At 35.9% G+C, this 21136-nt stretch overlaps 1 protein-coding gene across 4 annotated transcripts in view; it reads right to left on the bottom strand.

Annotated features, from left to right (window-relative positions):
* Positions 1-3226: 3226 nt before the first annotated feature.
* LOC126175282 (ninjurin-2-like) overlaps positions 3227-21136 on the bottom strand; it is a 146906-nt gene continuing 128996 nt past the window's right edge. The window contains exon 3 of one of the 4 annotated variants that reach the window (XM_049921943.1): positions 3227-3989. In XM_049921943.1, coding sequence (XP_049777900.1) covers positions 3786-3989 — 204 coding nt within the window. In that variant the 3' untranslated portion in view covers positions 3227-3785. The other 3 variants (XM_049921945.1, XM_049921944.1, XM_049921946.1) reach the window with 3 other exon arrangements.

Genomic DNA, 21136 nt, shown 5'->3' with positions numbered 1-21136 from the left:
TTAGTTTCTAAGAATTCTTCAGTTGTACAGAATTCGTTGTTTTTTAGCCAGGTTTGCAATGTATTCTTATATTTATTTAGTGGTACTGTATGAGCTGAGCGTGGTAACTTATTGAAAAATTTTATGCTTAAGTACTTATTATTATTATGGACTACAGCAAGTCTTGTGGAAGGCAAGTCCACCAGGTGACTGTTTCTTGTACTGTGTGCATGCACATCACATCTCATGCTCAATTTTTTCAGATTTTCTCTGGCATGTATTAGACAGTTATATATGTACATGCTTGGCACTGTCATTAAGCCAAGAGATTTAAAATAATTTCTGCAGGACTCTCTGGGTGCTAACCCCTCCATGCACCTGATTGCTTTCTTCTGCCATCTGAAAATACATTCAGCCCCTGGGGAGTTACCCCAAAGCAGTATTTCATATTGCAGTTGGGAATGAAAAAAAGCATAGTATGAGTGGAGTAGCAATTGCTTGCTCACACTGTTTCTTAATTTATACAATAAGAAAAGTTCTCATGCTACTTTACTACATAGATAATTGGTGTGTCCTTCCCATGAGAGCTTTTGGTCTATGATTAGTCCACGTAATTTCACTGTTTTGTTTTCACTTTTAGTTACTTTGAGATTAAATATTATTTCTTCTGTTTTTGTTTGATTTATGCACAGCTGGTTAAATATTTTACTTTGCACTTTGCAACTATAATCTAGGTTTGTGGAAATGTTTCGGTTTTAAAATGTAGTGACCACTAGAAAGAATATCATAGTACACACTCACTAATTAATTTTTTGAATAATTGCCATCAACTTTATATTAAAATAGTACATTGTTATGTGGTCATTACTTTTTACATCAAATACTGATCTTCTCTAGAGCCTCATTAGGTTGCTCTCAGACATCAGAATCTTCATCCAGTTCAGCTCCAGACTGCTGTTGTAGAATTAAAGTTTGTTTATGTCCTTAAAAAAAAAATAACACTTTAGGTATCTCTGCTGGTTTTACTCCCATCCAGGATTTACCCTTCTTGCAGATACTTTTATCCCATCCTACATGAGTGTTATAGTTTTGTTCCCCTTAAATAGTAAGAGTGCTCCGACCCTTCTTTTATAGTAATATCTTTTTTAAATGCTTGAACTGAAAGTGCCATGCAGAGGGGGGTTTCATGGCATCTTTAACAGATGTCTTCCAGTCAGTAACATGTACATCTGATCAAAGTTTGTAGCTAGTTCCAAAATTTCTGGTAATGTCATAATAATTATTGGCATTAAAGATAATACTTTTTGAATTTACTTCCTGTTCAGTCTGGCCAAATATATGATTGGGGTGAATAGATGAATGGCTGGCAACTGGAAAAATAAGGTTGACATGTTTGATGTTTAGTAGACAATTTTGAGCAAACCAAATATATAGCATGCCAATTATAACTTGATTTTTATTTTGACCTCAACAACGATCAGCTTATGAATATGGATACTTTCTGGATTTTTATTGCAGAGCCCATGAAAAATTGATGATGAAATTTGACACAGACCTTTGGAGACTTTATTTTCTAACTGTGTATAACTAAACATGTTTTCCTTGTTTTGGGAACCATGGGAGGGTTAATCACAAACAGTGAAATTGTAAAAATAAAGTTGTCTTAAGTAATATGAAGACTGATCAGGAAGCTTAAGGAGAATCAAATTCCTTTAGCAATCAAAGCTCATTATTCTCCCCATTTCTATTTCACTGCAAAGTAGTTTGTAAAAAACATCTGCATTCAGTTTATGTACAAGCTTGGTCTTTGACTTGTCTTTCTCCTTGACATCTCAAATCTGTTTCAGTTGCTCTTGTTTTAGTTGTTGCTGGGATTTAACATCTACTGGAACTGTGGTCATCATGAATATAATGAAGTCTGGAACTTCAGACAAATTTCAAAGTCACTTTTATAACAGAAATTGCAGCTACTGGAACTTGTATTATGTTCTAAACTGTGTAGCTCAAAGTGCACTCTTTCAACACATATAAAAGTTAATACTGGAAAAAATGAATTTAATGGGTTTTGGAAATGAGCAACTCACATGACATTTCCTAGTAAGACTTTAGCAATATTCAAAGCTTTGGCAGGTGAGGAGTGTACCAATTATTTATGTATCCTTTCCTGTTATTCTTTGAACATGGCCTCTTGGTATTTGAGGTAGAATGTGGCTATCACAGCATGTAAGCAATTTTAATATTCCCATTGATAATGGAGCTCTAGATCATATCTGAGATTTGTTATGTGTATGTCATGCACAGTCTCATTGTCCTGGATTAAGCCTCACATTTGTGAATATTTATTTATTTATGTATTTTATCCATCTTTCAGCACTAACATGCAATCGATGTCGTCAGAAGAGGTACAGCTATTTGTACATTATGTTTTACATACCAAAATGTTGGAATATTTCCAACTCCAGACAGTTTTATGATTAGGCCATCATGGTCAGATTGCAAGGCCTTACTTATATTTGTTGTGAGTCTCATGTTGATGTTTAGTGGTGGCAAAGTTATGAGTGTGGATAATATTGCCAACCTGGAAGCCTGGTAGTAAGGAGGTAGACACTGTAGAGGGCTTGTACATTTTGTAGAGTTTTAGTAATGGAGAAGTGCACTTTATTTTGTCAAAAAATTGAGGTATAAAATTGGTTACCAGAACTTACCTTCAAGAAGCAAATTGTGTAGGACTGCTGACAGACACAAATAAAAGTAAAAGTAATGTATTTCCCAGCTTTTGGAACTGATAGCTCCTGCCTCAGTGTCATCTTTTCTGTATATCACTCTCTGCATCATAAGATGTTCAAACCTCTCTGCATATATACAGCAGAATGACACTATTGCATTTTGTGTTATGGATAGTATGAACTTTGCAATTTATTTCCTAAGGCACATTTAAGGCAAAAAATTTGCAGAAAATTTAATATATGATTTTGTCCATTACATTCAGAACAACTTACGATGTTACCTCGATATGATACTGAAATATTATGCCATTTTGACCTCCATATGCCTATTTAGAATACACTGAGAGCTGTAAATGACCATTTTCTCCAAAACATTCATGGGTGTTACTTTAATCTGAATTCTACCACATATTTGAGGTCATAACATTTCAATAAAGATGACATAACTATAGCATTTTCAGAAATTTTTAGTATTTTAAACTGTCAATAAGTCCTGCTCTTACTGAAAAAAAATAAAGAACACACACCATACAAAAAATATTTTTAAATTTATTTTGTTTTTTATACTATATGGTCCACTGTCAGCTACAAAATTTTAAAGGGCAAGTGTGGTGTTGGATCAAAAGTGTTTCTTACAGAGATGAAAATTTAAAGAAACAAATTTTATCCCATATCTACACAAGAAACCTCAGGTAACATTGCAAATTAAACACTATAAAATATTATTCTCATATAACTTGATTTTAGTGGCAGAATCCATATATTTTCTTCATGAAAACATATATGATACACTGTGCTTATCTTACTTTTACATTTGAAAATAGTTCAATAAAAATAAATATTTGTAAATAACATTATTAACAATTGGTAAAAGTAGTCTATTGGTCATGTAGTCATTGTTCTTAGCAAAAATTTAATGTTTTGTGGAGTGCTAAGCACCATCCTTCAATGTTCCATCCTTTTAAAGTACGGTTTCCACATACACATTCTTCACACATCACAAAGTTTTTCAAAATGAAACACTGACTTTACAAATTTCCATATTGCCATATTATGTTGAAATGCTGAAAAGTATTTCAACTACATAGTGAAATTTCCTGTCCCAGAAGTCCCATTAATGCTAATCAGTGGTGCATCAAATCCTCTGATAATAACGTTGACTATTGTGGTCAATATATTTAAAGAAAGTGCTATATTGTTCCAGATTCTGCACCTTCTTTGCTGGCAGCCAGTGTTGATACTATAGGTTGCAGTTAAGACAACATAAATTATAGCTTGTGTTGCCTGTAAAGAACGAAAATAAAATAAATAACAAAACAAAATTGAAAATTAAAATAACATTGAACAAAAGCTAAACCTCTGTGAAATGCTGTATTTATGTAATGAAAGAAATGACTCCAATTTCTTTCTGAATAGAGAAGTTTTAACAGAAATATTATGTTAAATAAAGGATGAATGAAAGGAAAAAATTTAACATCCAGTTAACACTGAGAGAAAAGAAAAAATTATTTGGATGGTTCAGTTATGACAACTTGAAAGTGGGAGAAATATTTCTGAACTTGAAAAGAAAATCACCAAAGGATAATTACAAACTGTAGATTTTTTCACGTAGAAGTATGTTAAATGATGGGTGGTAAACTTGTATAAAAAGAGTGTAGGCCTATGCTGTAAGTATCTGCAAATGTGAATATTGAAGGAAACATACTAGAGAATGGCAACTGTTTACTTCCCCATCAATATCACTCAAGTAATTGTGAAGACATAACAGTTGGTGGAATATGGTATCCTTTCATAAATGTTGTAATTAATCTATTCTTATTTCCAATATGTCTGTTGGTTATTCTTGGAACACCAGGAAAATATTTTAAGGCATATGTTTTGTACTCTACTATAACAAATAGGAGAAAGTATATAAAGCTCAAAAAAGGAATACTATGTAACGTAAATGAAAAACAGCAACTCAGTAATAAAACAGTCATTATTAATCATAAATGTCTGGTCTGCCAAAGTACGTGCTAGGAAATTCATCTGCTGCATCACCTAAAATATATAACAACCCTTGAAAACTTGTTAACAAACAGAGTAAAAACTTTAAAGTCAGCTTGTTTCAGATGAGGATTATTCAAGTTTCTGGCACTGCAAATGATAATCAATACACTCTATTAAGGTACCAGAAACTGAAGTAACTGAATTACAGACTGCAACTAACAAGATAGGCTGTAGATGTGTACTGCAGAGAGGTCTTTTTTCATACTCTGTCATAAAGGAAAATATCAACTTATACCTGTTGTAAACAATAGCTGTACATCTTGGTATGTCATATTATACAAGGTTTGTAATAATATTTTCTCACTTCCAACATATGAACACCTTACCTTTGTTTCTATTTGCCATCTTATAATGAATAACCTACTATAACAATTTCATTTATTAATTTATATTGCATCTGAATACCCCATTCCATTTGATGGCCAATGTGGAAATGCCCTTTTTTACCTCAGCCAGCTGTCATTTATGTTTATCATTTGAAATCAGTTTAGTAATTTCCCCTTGATAAAATTATTGAAAGCTGTCCTGTGTGTGTGTGTGTGTGTGTGTGTGTGTGTGTGTGTGTGTGTGTGTTTTCATAAACATAATTTCGAGAAAATAGTGGTTGTCCGACTGGGAGAATGGTCAAAAATCATCTATTTTCTTGAGAGGAATAGGAAGTGAAGTAGCAAAGTTGTCAGGTTGATACATATTTTATATGCAAGTCTTTTATCAGAGTTAATGCAGTTATCAATAAAACACAAAATCTAATACACAGTCACTTTCAAAAAATTTCTGTTAGTTTCTAAGTTTAATCAGCTATCTGACAGTCTAGAGAATTCAGATCACATCCCGTGTTTAATCTTTGAGTAAATAATGTTCTTTGCTTCAAGTAATACATCCTGCATTGTTGTAACAATCATACCCAGCTGGTAAATTTTCATTATTGGTTGTTCAGTTTCCGCTTTAAGCATAGTTATGGGAAGTATAAATAAAGTTACTTAAAATCCGTCTTGATTGCAAATTTTTTTTTATTATTTTTTTTATTTTTTTTATTCATATGACCGGTTTTGGTTCATTCAGAACCATCTTCAGATTTACGTGACATAGCATGTGAAAGTTGCTGGATTTGGACGGGTTACTCCTGTAACTGAAATATCAGATCTGAAGATGGTTCTGAATGAGCCGAAACCGGTCATATGAATAAAAAATAAATAAAAAATAAATTGCAATCAAGACGGATTTTAAGTAACTTTATAAAATCACTGATTGCTGTTATCCCATAAGACATTATGTCTGTTTTTGCAAAGTATAAATAAGGTTTAATATTCAAAATGGAACTGAGATCTTGCATGGATCATTGTAGTTATCTTTCACAGTCAGACATAGTTTTGTACAAATTGATACATCATGTTATATGAACACTAGAAGGGAAGAGGATATTTTTAATTATCCCATAAAATGTTTCATCTGTTCACTGCAACATTAGAAAAATTAGGTGAGTGCTAAACATGTCACATGTTTCACTTCTGTTATGATCAAATTACATCATACATATAATTCCATATATATTTAATAATATTAAATAATTTAAAAAGCAAAAACACTGAATCAAAATCATTCTTTTGTACATATCATTTGTAAAATTCCACTATTTCTGCACACATTTATGGTGTCAGTATTTTGATGCAGTTTTGACAATTCTTGATCACTTTAAACAGAGTTATTTCTTTGTACGGTTGGATCTAGTCCAAAGCTCATTTTTATTGTATTTGTTACACAGGAACCCATAACAAATGCCAAGCAAATGTGGTTAATTACAGCAGCAGTGTAGTGCCTGCCAGGATCATTGATGTTAAGTCTCAGCAGAATGATTGTGAGTGAGCCAGCAAGCACCTGTAGTAAAGCAGAGCTGCTTAGTTGCTACAGATTATACCACACAAATATGTACCATAGCAATGAAACAAGTAATTGTGATATTCCAGTGCCTAGAAAAACAGATCTCTGTAATACCTGCAATCGCATTCTTTAGCACATTTCTTAAAATACTGCCAGAACTTTATACGCACATCAAGAAAAGTTTTGCATCATCCCAGTTCCCAGAAATCCAGAGATAGACATTGACTGTGGATATTGTATCACAGACACAGTCCCTTTGACTGTTCAGAGATGTCACTAAACCCACCCAAATATGGAAACAACCATGCATGAGTAGCACCTATTAGATGGAGGGGGTCCAACAATCGATCAGTTCCAATCATTCCACCAGGAAGTAGGTACATGGCTCATGTTGTCTGTAGTTCAACCATACCTAGATGGTCAATACCATGGTTCAGGAAGGGCTCTCAACAAGGGAAGAGTCCAGACGTCTCGGAGTGAACCAAAGCAATGTTGTTCAGACATGGAGGAGATATAAAGAGACAGGAACTGTTGATGACTTGCGTAACTCAGGCCCCCCAGGGGATACTACTGCAGTGGATGACCACTACCTATCGATTATGGCTTGGAGGATCCGTAACATCAATGCCACCATGTTGAATAATGCTTTTTATGCAGTCACAGGACATCATGTTATGACTCAAACTGTGAGGAATAGGCTACATGATGTGCAACTTCACTCCCAACATCCACGGCGAGGTCCATCTTTGAAATCACGACACCATGCAGTGTGGTAGAGATGGGCCCAACAACAAGCCAGGTGGACCGCTCAGGGTTGGTATCACATTCTCTTCACTGATAAGTGTTGGATATGCCTTCAACCAGACAATTGTCGGAGACGTGTTTGGAGGCAACACGGTCGGGCTGAATGCCTTAGACACACTGTCCAGTGAGTGCAGCAAGGTGGAGGTTCCCTTCTGTTTTGGGGTGGTATTATGTGGGGCCAATGTATGCAGCTGGTGGTCATGGAGGTGACATAGCAGCTGTACGATACGTGAATGCCATCCTCTGACCGATAGTGGAACCATATTGGCAGCATATTGACGAGGCATTCATCTTCATGGACAACAATTCGCACCCTCATTGTGCACATCCTGTGAATCACTTTCATCAGGATAATGACATCACTTGACTAGAGTGTTCAGCATGTTCTCCAGACATGAACCCTATCAAACATGCCTGGGATATATTGGAAAAGGCTGTCTATGGATGATGTGACCCACTAACCACTCTGAGGGATCTACGCTGAATTGCCATTAAGGAGCGGGACAATCTGGACCGACTGTGCCTTGATGAACTTGTGGATAGTATGCCATGATGAATACAGGCATGCATAAATGCAAGAGGACATGTTACTGGGTATTAGAGGTACCAGTATGTACAGCAATCTGGACCACCACCTCTGAAGGTCTCATTTTATGGTGATACAACATGCAATGTGTGGTTTTCATGAGCAATAAAAAGGGTGGAAATGATGTTTATGTTGATCTCTATTCCAATTTTCCAGAACTCTCAGAACTGAGGTGATGCAAAAATTGTTTTGATGTGTGTATTATCATGCTTGATTTCAAAAATGGCATGTTACTAAACAATAGTGAATTGAGGGAAACAAGTGACAAGTTCATTCTTGAGACATATTCAAAGAGCACAACTGTTAGTGCCCGGACTTCAAAATGCAAAACTTTGGAGTTCTGGTCCAACACTTTACTTACAATTGGGTCAAATGGCTCTGAGCACTATGGGACTCAACTGCTAAGGTCATTAGTCCCCTAGAACTTAGAACTAGTTAAACCTAACTAACCTAAGGACATCACAAACATCCATGCCCGAGGCAGGATTCGAACCTGCGACCGTAGCGGTCTCGCGGTTCCAAGCTGCAGCGCCTTTAACCGCACGGCCACTTCGGCCGGCTTACTTACAATTGTTACACATGTCTGAGAACATTTTAGACTTAATAATATTATTTTAAATGTATTATATTCAATTAATAACATTTTGATATTACACGAGTCTGCAGTACCGTACTGTATAAAACAGTAAACCCTAATTTACACAGTCACTTCTGCTAAGATAATGTTTGGTTTATGGGGCACTCAACTGTGTGGTCATCAGTGCCCGACTTCTGCTACAGTCAACAGGTAGGAGTAGTATATGAGTGTAAGTTTCATGGTCTGAGACTTATTCAATTAATTTTTTGGTATGTAACAACATCACGGGATAAAATATAAAGCTGGTGTTTTGTTTATTGATGTAGGTAATCATCACTAGAGTGAATCCACAGTCCAACAAGGTCCCTGGAAAGGCTGCTCAACAGAAACAGCAATATTTGAATTTCTGAGAGAACTGCTCCAAAAATTTGATAGTGACGAAAAAGTAACTGGCATATGCCTTGATCTGTCTAATGCTTTTGACATCATAGACCACACTCTATTGTAGCAGAAACTTGATAGTATTGGTATCAGAAGTACATCCAACAACTGGCTTAGATCATATCTTACTGGCTGCAAGCAAGTAGTAGAAATACAGTTTCAAAAAGGTAATAAACCCACCAGACACTATTCTGATGATAAAGAAGTAAAGAATGGTGCACTGAAGGACTCAGTACTGGGTTCCATCCTATTTTGATATATGTAAATGACCTAGCATTAACAGAACAGTACCATAGCACTATCCATTTTGCAGATGACACAAGCATTTTATTCAGTGGGAAGACACTAGAAATGTACAGACAACATTATCAATGACATGAGCTGTGTTGTGAACTGGTTCAGCCCAAATAAACTAATAATAAATAAAAGTAAAACAGTAGCATTAAATTTTCATAATGTCAGGACAAACGGTGAGGAGGATATAAAAATGCAGGTATCAGACACAGATATTGCAAGTGTAGCTAATAAAAACTTTCTGGAGGTCTGTCTGCAAGATAACCTTTGATGGGATAATCACTTTGATAGCATATTTATGAAGCAAAGTACAATTTGCTGTTTAATGATAGTGGTTGGAAACTGTTATTATAAGGACTGTCTAATGAAATTTTCTTATGCTAGTATACATTCTATTCTGAAGTATGGGAACACTTTCTGTGGTAACTCATCATCCTACCGAAAGCTCTTCATGCAAAAAAGGATATTGAGAATCAGGTCTGGAAAAGAAAGGAATAAAGTCTGCAAACCACTATTTAAAAGGATGGGAATTCTTCCTCTTCCATATATTTACACCTTTTAAAGTGCAATGTACATTAAGAAAAATTTGCAGTAACAAACCCTAGTATCATCCTCAATAATGAAAATCTGCGTCAATATACCGCAACACAGTAAACAGATTTTCACATGCTGCAAATAAAAAGCTATTTGTGTCAAAAATGAACATCACACTATGGCAATATTATTTACAATAAGTTGCCAATATAAATTAAAGTAATCAATGATCTTAAAAAAATTTAAAGCAGAATTAAAATAATGTATGTTAATGCATTGTTTCTATAGTCTGGATGTTCCTCCAAAATCTTTGAGACCCAAAGAAAATTAATTTTACATGATATGCAACATGCTTTATCACTTACAAAAGTATCATGACTACCTGTTTGTAGCATGTACAGACTGTAATCATTAATATTATTTTATTCATATTTACAGTTGAAATGGTTTAATTGTAAGTTAGAGCTAAAAAAATATTCATGAATGTAAACAAGAAGATATATTTGCACTGACCTGTCCAATATCTAATGTGCTGTACTGTACATGTACGATTTACTGAACAAAATAAATATAAATACAAATCATTCATTCATTGTCTTCTGTAGACTCCATTAAGAAGAAGTACCTTCAGGGGTGTGGAACAAATCAATGTATAGATTAACAAAAGACAAGTAAGTGGTACAAAATCTCTATACTATATTAAAAATAAACTGTCACTACACTACAAAATAATGCTCATATTTATCCTAGTTAAATTTACTCTAGTAAACCTCAGCAGCCAAAGACTGTGGTCATGTATGTGTGAGTTGCATTTGCATGTATGTGTGTGTGTGTGTGTGTGTGTGTGTGTGTGTGTGTGTGTGTGTGTGTGTGTGTGTGGTGTCTATTTCTGATGAAGGATTTGTTGGCCAGAAACTCATTTTCTGAAAGTGTTCTTGTCGTGCCTATCTGCGACTCAGCATCTCAGTTGCTATTCGTAATATAACAGTCCTTGTTAATATATATAATATTGTTACATAATATGAATCTTTGTGAGATTAAGACTTGAAACATTTCCTATGAACTACTTGTAGGCCTATTCAGCTATCATCTGAGCTGTTTTCCAAGGTTGCCTTTGCTTCCTTGGTTAGCGTAGTTGTAACACCAGCAAAGTTTTTTGAACTATCTTTTGAAGTCTTTGGTAGATCATTTATGTAGGTGAAGAACAAGAATGGGCCCAGTATAAAACTCACATTTTGATATTCCCCCATTTTAAAGTTAGCATTGTGTGTTTGAGTAAATAAGATTAATATGCAACTGAAGTAAATATTTTGTAAGAAGCAAAACATAGCTCTTAATCTTCTCGAGAATGTCATTTTGATCATATCAAAGACACAGAAAACAAGACTATACTGTCCTCATAAATCTTACAATATACTAATCTGTTTCATGAACTGAAATGTGGCGTTTAATAGTTACCATAGTAGACTTCGGCAGATTTTATTGTACCTGCACTTCTGACCTTAGATTATTTGAGTCAAATTATAAATTTAAAATACCATCTATCCAATGCTACCAAATTGTAGATATACACAAAATTTTCTCAGAAAGAAAAACATATGAATTTTCCAGAAAACTGAAAATCCCAAAAATGGAAGGAGATGTATGGAAAAAAATTGTATGAAATTTTTTAAAACAATTATACAAATATTAGCAGACAGCCTCAGGCAGATTTTGTGCTCCAATTACAGTAATACCAATATTTATACTGAAAATTTGAAATTGGGCATGACAGCATCTGCACCCACACAGTGGATGTGCACTTCAGAATATTTTATTGATGTTCTATGAGGTCTTGGGATTGCAGCCAGATCATGTTGACTTTTGCCACAATATTTTGGTTAGCAACCACCCAGTTGAAATATTGTGGCAAGAAGTTACATGATCTGGCTGCAATCCTGAAGCCTCATAGAATATTCGATACACAAGGAAAATTTCAAGAATCATATCTGATTGATGTAGATATGTGTAAGTGCATCTGACAGGCAAGACGAATAGTTCATTACTAATCAGGCTACCTAACCAATTATTACCATGAATCCAAACCTTCTGGACTACTCTCAAGGCTTTTCATGGAAATAGTGAGGTGGTGAGGTGTAATCACTTCTCTTTTTTACAGTGTAAGGCCTTAATTGTGTATTTGTGTATGGTAAATGTCAATAATAAATGACTGTACAGTGTACATCTACATCTACATTCTACATTTATACTCCGCAAGCCACCCAACGGTGTGTGGTGGAGGGCACTTTATGTGCCACTGTCATTACCTCCCTTTTCTGTTCCAGTCACGTATGGTTCGCAGTAAGAACGACTGTCTGAAAGCCTCCGTGCACGCTCAAATCTCTCCAATTTTACATTCGTGATCTCCTCAGGAGGTGTAAGTAGGGGGAAGCAATATATTCGATACCTCATCCAGAAACGCACCCTCTCGAAACCTGGCGAGCAAGCTACACCGCGATGCAGAGCGCCTCTCTTGCTGAGTCTGCCACTTGAGTATGCTAAACATCTTCGTAACGCTATCACGGTTACCAAATAACCCTGTGACGAAATGCACCACTCTTCTTTGGATCTTCTCTATCTCCTCCGTCAACCCGCTCTGGTACGGATCCCACACTGATGAGCAATACTCAAGTATAGGTCGAACGAGTGTTTTGTAAGCCACCTCCTTTGTTGATGGACTGCATTTTCTAAGGACTCTCCCAATGAATCTCAAACTGGTACCTGCCTTACCAACAATTAATTTTATGTGATCATTCCACTTCAAATCGTTCTGCGCGCATACTCCCAGACATTTTACAGAAGTAACTGCTACCAGTGTTTGTTCCGCTGTCATATAATCATACAATAAAGGATCCTTCTTTCTATGTATTCACAATACATTACAGTTATCTATGTTAAGGGTCAGTTGCCACTCCCTGCACCAAGTACCTATCCGCTGCAGATCTTCCTGCATTTCGCTACAATTTTCTAATGCTGCAACTTCTCTGTATACTACAGCATCATCCGCAAAAAGCCGCATGGAACTTCTGACACTATCTACTAGGTCATTTATGTATATTGTGAAAAGCAATGGTCCCATAACACTCCCCTGTGGCACGTCAGAGGTTACCTTAATGTCTGTAGACGTCTCTCCATTGATAACAACATGCTGTGTTCTGTTTGCTAAAAACTCTTCAATCCAGCCACACAGCTGGTCTGATATTCCGTAGGCTCTTACTTTGTTTATCAGGCGACAGTGCAGAACTGTATTGAATGCCTTTCAGAAGTCGAGGAAAATAGCATCTACCTGGGAGCCTGTATCTAATATTTTCTGGGTCTCATGAACAAATAAAGGTAGTTGGGTCTCACACAATTGCTGTTTCTGGAATCCATGTTGATTCCTACAGAGTAGATTCTGGGTTTCCAAAAACGACATGATACACGAGCAAAAAACATGTTCTAAAATTCTACAACAGATTGACGTCAGAGATATAGGTCTATAGTTCTGCGCATCTGCTCGACAACCCTTCTTGAAGACTGGACTACCTGTGCTCTTTTCCAATCATTTGGAACCTTCCATTCCTCCAGAGACTTGCGGTACATGGCCACTAGAAGGAGGGCAAGTTTGTTTTACAAACTGTGACTTGCAGCAGTCTTGAAAAACTTAATTTCAACTATCACTGTTTCCCCTGTAGGTAATGCATGCTACCATCAATGTTGCTGTAGTTGTATTTATCTATTCTATTCCCATAATTGATTCCCACAATTTACATTGTGTTTCTTTCTTATAATGCTTCGGATATCAACAAAAAATGTGTTTCATAATTCAGTAGATGGGAAGTTCATGCTACTCTTATTATACTAGCAGACATATTAATGTATGAATTGATATAATTATGCATACATACAGCAAGGTTGCTTGGCATTGTGTGACAAATTGTCAGTACCAGATCATGTGGATAAACAACAGCAGCAGATTAAGGACTACAGCAGACTGTCTCAGCTTCAGTTGTCTCAGCTGGCTGTGTGTACTATGTACTGGATATTGATTTGCACTCTGTTATTCCCAATTGTTAACATTTGGCTTGCACATGGATATGTCTGATTTCCTGATGCAGTGAAGTCTTCATTCTCTGTTTGACTACATGTTGTACCTATCTCAAGACCAGAAATGGCCAGTACATGCAACCAAAGAGGGTTCACATTAGAGTGATTCCTAGCCAGACAAATACACTGTGTTCTTGAGCACAAAGTCTGGAATTATTATGTAAATCTCCAGAGTACTTCAATTGCCAAGACAAGTCCACCTATAGAAGCGTTCATTTCTGTTTGGTTCAAGAAGTACCAGGATCTATTGTTTTCTGTGGTTTATTTGTACTTAATTGGTGTCCACTGGAACATGTGATGATGAAAATTCAGCCTTATAACAGTTATCATTGTCCTTCCATTGTTGGCAAAATATTTATGACAGGCTCTTGAGATTTTTCTATTTTTCCCTCTGGCATTTGAAGCTCTGCTCTCGTGTACATTAGTGTCCTTGGCTATAGAGAGAAGGGGGGGGGGGGGTTGAGCCATTAGTATAATGCTATAATAAGGGAAGAGAAAGAGTTTTCATCCATGCATTGAGTGGGATGGGCATGTTCTCCCTCAGATACACAGAATTATCAAAGACAGTACAAATACAATCGCCATGTATTCCAGACACTTATTTTGTTGGCAGGAAGGGACAAGAGAATGTCATATTACTATTGTATTCAGCCAGACATCAAAGTAAACATTTTTTTGGGACTTTCTTGTGCTTTTAATTACAACTTTACACAGACAAATAGTAACTTAAAAAGAGTTTGAGGTAGGGTATGATTTTTAGATTGTATGTACCAGTGACAATCATAATGGTATAGATGTTTGCAACTGTCTATGTCCATCAGATCCTGTAGAAGGTAAATGCAGTTTAGCTCAAACAACAAGCTACCCTAATTTGAATTTTTACACTTCATAACTACAATGTGAAGGGGAGTATTAAATCAGAGAATTTTTAGCTGATTTCTTTGCTGACTAATTATCTGCCTTCACATTTAGTATTACTTCCTCCAAAGCCTTTCAGACTTAGTCTCTACAATCAAAGCCAAAGTAAGACCTGAAGTGGAGTTTGTCTTATTTCCAAACAGTGTACCATAAACTACTTGTGTTATTTCTTCAACCAAATTCTCTGTTGGCTGAGTCATAGTAAATTCCTTTCTTTCACCCTGTGAATAGATACACCAACATTTACTGGCAAAACTCACTTGATTTATAAATCAAGAATTAGAATATATGTACAAACTGCCTAAAAAGAAAGAAGAAAAGCCACAAAGTTTCTTTATCTGTCCAGCTTCAGAAAATATCATTGACAGAAGCCAAACACTTGTGACTGTGAAGTAAATCAAAGAAAAAAGACATCCATGAGTTAAGGGCAGTATGCTTTTGCATTACAACCTTGAATGATGGAGTCATTCCCAAAATGTTGACTCAATATTTGGAGTGTAGCTTGGAAGATACCATTCATACCAAGCAGTCCTCAGATTAGTCTGGGTAGCAATGAGTGGTGTTCAACATTCATAATGATACTGATCCAAAACATGAGTAATGTACTTCACTGCTACATCCATGGAATTGCATGACTGTAATGTGTATTGGTACCAGCCCTCCAATACACTGTTCTATAATTATCATCAAGTGGCCGGCATATCCTACACTTGTCAGTAAAAAGATGCTAACATGATTAACATAGGTTCCATTCCATGTGTTCCCTTCATAGTATGATTCAAAATGGATGCCTAAACACCACATTTATCAGTGGAAGATGACTATATGTACTGTTTGGGTTGATACAGACCTACCAGATGTCTCCAAAAAGGCACTGTGTAGTTCCATTGCATTCCCCTCAGAGTTCCCACAAGCCACAATTTGTAGGTAGTGTTTGTAGCTTATGTTGTTAACTGCTGTTGACCACTGTAAGCCAGAACTTCTGTTTTATGTCTCAATATAGTGACTGAATATTTGATTGATCTCACTGCCATATATGCTAATTAAGGGTATAACTTCCTGTGCTGACAATAACTTTTGCAATAGTGTGACATGTGTGATCTAAACCTTGATGCATGTTGATAAACTGAACAGTGTACACAAGTTGCATTATCCCATTCGTGGCTGAAGAGATATAATACTGCATTTTACTGAACTCCACTGAAAATGGGGGTTTACTTTTTCCTTCATTATACTGCTGTTTGTATGTATTTATTACTGTAGTGAAAATGTTAATGAAAAATCTAATGGTCAAAGAACCACAAATTATGTAAGCCATGAACAAGATGCAAAACTCTTTTTGAAGTTTTAATCGAGGACTGTTATCAACCTGTCTACCTTAAGGAAGCTATTGCAGCCACAAACATGCAGCTTTCCATTTGATGGTGCATTGCCTGATATCTGTTCAATTATATGAATCAGTCTTTAAAACAGAACTGCCAATCATCCAACATATTGCTTCCAGCGATGACTAAAACTCTGCCCTGATTGATAATATACTACAAAAAATGCATAAAATTTCACCACTTCTGTACACTGGCCAACAGCAATCACTCAGGAGTTACAAGCCGGTGCAAAATCCCATATATTGGCAACATTTCAGACAATCTTGCAAAAAAGTTAAAAGTCTTGCAGCTACAGGCCTGCATCTTATAATCCCAATAGCATATCAAAATTTTTATTCTATAGTGAAGGCAAACTGCAATCCTTGGCACAGAATGGTATATATAAAATTACTTGCAAGCTGTGTGAGAAAGTGTACATTGGTCAATCAGGCAAACCTATGGCAATTAGACTTTGTGGACATGAGAGAAGATGAATATTAAGGAACAAAGACTGGTCATCTTTTAGCAGAAAACCATTTACATGATCTAGAATGTGAAGTTTTACATTCTGTTATGAAAAGCAGAAATATGACCCTTCTGGCAATGAATTACTGGAAATCAACAAACACGTGACGAAGAATGACAGCTTAGTATTAAATGATCAGATTTAGTTTCCATTTCCCCTTTGTTAAAATAAGTTATTGTTACAAATACTAGATTGAAACTGAAAATTCATCTTATTTATCATCTGTTGTTAAATGTATCTCCACATAACAACTTTGGGTACCCCCCTTTTTAGTAAATGTAATTATTTCCTTGTCACAAAAATGGAGGGTTTTCCTTTGCAAGCACACTAGCTTTTTTGTATCTTCTGTAGAAATAACATAAATAATATCTGTGTAAGTCACACGTCACATTTTTCTGTGTTTGTGACACGCAGTTGTCATCTGAAGGAAGCATGAAAAGCTGAAAGCTGATTTGTGAACTGAGCAAGGTGGCGCAGTGGTTAGCACACTGGACTCCCATTCAGGAGGACGTTGCTTCAAACCCACATCTGACCATCCTGATGTAGGTTTTCTGTGATTTCCCTAAATTGCTTCAGGCAAATACTGGGATGGTTCCTTTGAAAGGGCATGGCTGACTTCCTTCCCCATTCTCTGCTAATCTGATGGGACTGACAACATCACTGTTTGGTCCCCACCCCCAAATCTACAAACTAACCAACTGATTCATGACCTGATAAACATAACTTTGCAAAACATCAGGAAGTGTTGTCCTTCTCAGTATAATTGCTAAAATATTTCAATTATCTTTAAACAGTATTCAGATTCACTGTTGCAGTAAGAGTCAGTAAAAATGAAATGTTAAACTCACCACACTTATTCCATAAAACAAAGTAGTTCATAATATAAAAATTTGTTTTCTTGTGACATGTGTATATACTATCTATGGATATGAACATATGTCAAAATTTTGTTTCTACTTCCTTCCATGACAGGGGTAAATTCACGAATGCTTTGCAATTTTCCAATGATACATCTCAATTTTGCAAAATTAATGTGAGACATCGACTTTTCACCTTTTCCCTTCTCTATAGCCAAATATAATAATTCAATGACATTAAAAGCCCATTAAAGTTGCAGAGAAGTTTGTTTTTATTTAAATGACAACCAGTTTTGACCTTAGTCCATTACCAAGCCATCGTGTAGAACAGAGTGTATCATATTGTAATTAACATGTACAATACGTAAGGTCAGTCAAAGTACAAGTATGTTTGACAAGATGACTACACACCACATAAGTACTACCATAGTGTGTGCACACTGGCCACATTGCTTGTGTGAGTGGCTAATAGCAAGGTACTAATTGCATATGACAGTCCAATGCTGTGTGCTGCAAGACAATGTTATGTGAGCATTCAACATTGTTAGGTAAACTGAGGTAGGGGACACCGAAGGGAACGTGTCATGAGGTTGTTTGTTTTATTTTAGAGAGTTACAAAATAAAGGCTACATATGATCACACATAATATCTATTTTAGCTTGATGTTAAAACATGGTGCACTCCCTCCAGCACCCTCTAGCTCAGTTTACCTAATGACGTTCAATGCTCACGTAACATTGTTTTATTGCACACAGCAGTGGACTGTCATATGCAAATAGTACCTTACTCTTAGCCACTCATACAAGCAATGTGGCCAGAGTGTGCACATTACAGTAGCCCTTATGTAGTGTGTAATCATATTGGCATATGTACTTGTACCTTGATTGACCTTATGTATTGTACATGTTAACTGTAACACAATACATTCTGTCCTACAGGATGGCTTGATAATTTACTAAGGTCTAAAAGTGGTTGCCATTTAAATAAAAACAAACTTCTGTGCAACTTTGATAGCTTGTAATTTTATTGAATCATAGTAAGCTGCTGCCTGCTACCATCCAGCATGTTGTAAGTGAGTAAATATAATTAAGTTTACTTAATAGCCATACTTCAGTATACAGCAGGTAAGAAGCAATAGCATATTTATCATTAAAGATGTGGATAAATTTTCTTAATCTGAGCAACACAGCATTTCTGGGAAGGGATACACAGTTTAATCTCTTGAACAGCTGACATTTTCTTGCTTGATGACCAAACAGATCTTCTCTTTGAGACCAAAGTCTTTCATAGAAATTCTTACATTGCTTGGTGCTTATCAGGTGAAATGTGTGAGTACAACAAATTCATTTAACATGTTCACCTGGAAATTCTCCTTGCTAATTTCTGTTTTTGAAACGTACAAAGCACCTCAACTGGAACACATTATAACTAGGGAGGATTTAGTTTATGGAGAATTTACTGTGGTTTTAGTTTTGAGAATGTTTATTGGAAAACCCTCTTTGAAACTCTGAAGGTAGAAGGGATAAAATGCAAGAAGTGAAAGTTTTTGTATGATTTGTACAGAAAAAAGACTGTTGTTATAAGAATCAAAGGACATGAATGAGAAACAATAGCTGAGCAAGTAGTGAGACAGGGTTGTGGCCTATTGCCGATGTTATTCAATTTCTGCATTATCAACCTATGAAGGAAACCAGAGGGTAATTCAAAACTGGTGTTAGTTCAGATTTGATGCCATTGTAATCATCATATAAATAGCAAAGGACTTGGAAACATAGTTGAATGAAATGGATAGCATCTTGAAAAGAGTTTATAAATTGAACTCAACAAACATAAAGTGAGGGTAACGGAATGTAGATGAATTAAATCAGGTGATACAAAGGGAATTAGATTAGGAAATGAGACATTAAAAATAGTAGGTGAGTTTTGTTATTTGAGCAGCAAAATAAATATGGTGTTCAAAGCAGAGAAGAAAAAATTCCAGACTGTCAACAGCAAAAACAGCATTTCAGAGAAAGAGAAATTTATTAATATGGAGTATGAATTTAAGTGCTGGAAAGTTATTTTTAAAGGTATCTGTCTGGAGCGTATGTATTGAAGTGAAACATAGATGATAAACAGTTATGATGAGAGGAGAATACAGATTTTTGAAATATAGTGCTACAGAAGAATGCTGAAACTTGGATGACTATTGAAGAGACAACAAATAAAACTGTGGAGAAAAGATATTTATGATATAACTTGGCTAATAGAAGAGAACAGTTGACAGGGCAAACCCTGAGACACCAAGGAATGTTCAATTTTGTAATGGAGGGAAGTGTGGAAAAGAATGGGAGGGGATGGAAAGGGGGGGGGGGGTTGTAGAGGGAGATGAAGGTTTGAATACAATAAACAAGTTCAAAAAGATGCAGGTTGCAGCAGTAATGCACAGATTAAGGACTTGAACAGGGTAGGTTAGCATTAAGAGCTTCAACAAACCTGTATACAGACAGAAGATGACAGTAGCAATGTTAACAAGAAAATTATGTTGTTGTATGTCTGTTTAAGGTTTACATTATCATTAGCTCCCTTGGAAAATAGCCATATATTCACTCTGATGCCATTATCACAGCATTGTAGTGTGCCCTATTCATGAATTCACATAACTGCTGAGGTTTCAAAATGATCTACTCATATAGACATGGCTCAGGGTATTTACATGGTAGCAACTCAGCTGCAGCTGTTGCAAGACTGGTTGTGAGCACAACAGTACCGAGGACACTGGCATCTTGGGGGCATAAAAAGTGACTGAGGAAAAAAATGACAATTTAAGAATTACTATGTGTTCTCAGGTTCCTATCTTCTGTCCCTCAGTCTTTGACTGTCACCATAGTGTAATTTTGTCCAAGTAGTGTCATAAAGCATTCACTACTCATGAACTTTGCAGTAGCAGTGCATTTGGTTCACACAGTTGCCACTTAGTGGTGAAGTTTTAACAATGGAATTCTTGGTGCCACAGCATTATAGGATGTCAAAAGTAGGCAAGCAGCTGCTGAAGCAAACATGCTATGGCTCTGAGGCTTCCAATTTTGGCAATTTCTGCCTACTGAGGACTGGAGTAAAAAACAACAGTGGAGGAAAAAAGAAGGCAAAAAAGTTATAGAGGATATGTAATTTACCTGCCCTTTAAGCCAGTATTTTTGCTGCTGCCAAGTTTCTGTTGTAACGATCTAATATGTAAATAAAAACCATTCAAAAATATGGTGTCTGTGGCTGATTAATAATATTATGGGAGTTGTTTGTCATTGGACCTACAGTCATTTATACTCTGTTTGTCTAAGTTGAGTCTCATGTGAGCAAACATACAGAGGTTGGACAAAAAAATGGAAACATTGCAAAAAATGCATGCTTGAACATACATGCAGACATGAAATTTAAAATTTTATTAGTGAATTAAATGTTTTACGTGTTATAAACATCACTCCACAATATTTCGACTCGA

Source organism: Schistocerca cancellata, chromosome 3 (genome assembly GCF_023864275.1).
Source record: "Schistocerca cancellata isolate TAMUIC-IGC-003103 chromosome 3, iqSchCanc2.1, whole genome shotgun sequence".
In the NCBI taxonomy this organism is placed as follows: domain Eukaryota; kingdom Metazoa; phylum Arthropoda; class Insecta; order Orthoptera; family Acrididae; genus Schistocerca; species Schistocerca cancellata.
The sequence above is the reverse complement of the archived record's forward strand: the minus strand, read 5'-3'. Positions and strand labels throughout refer to the sequence as shown.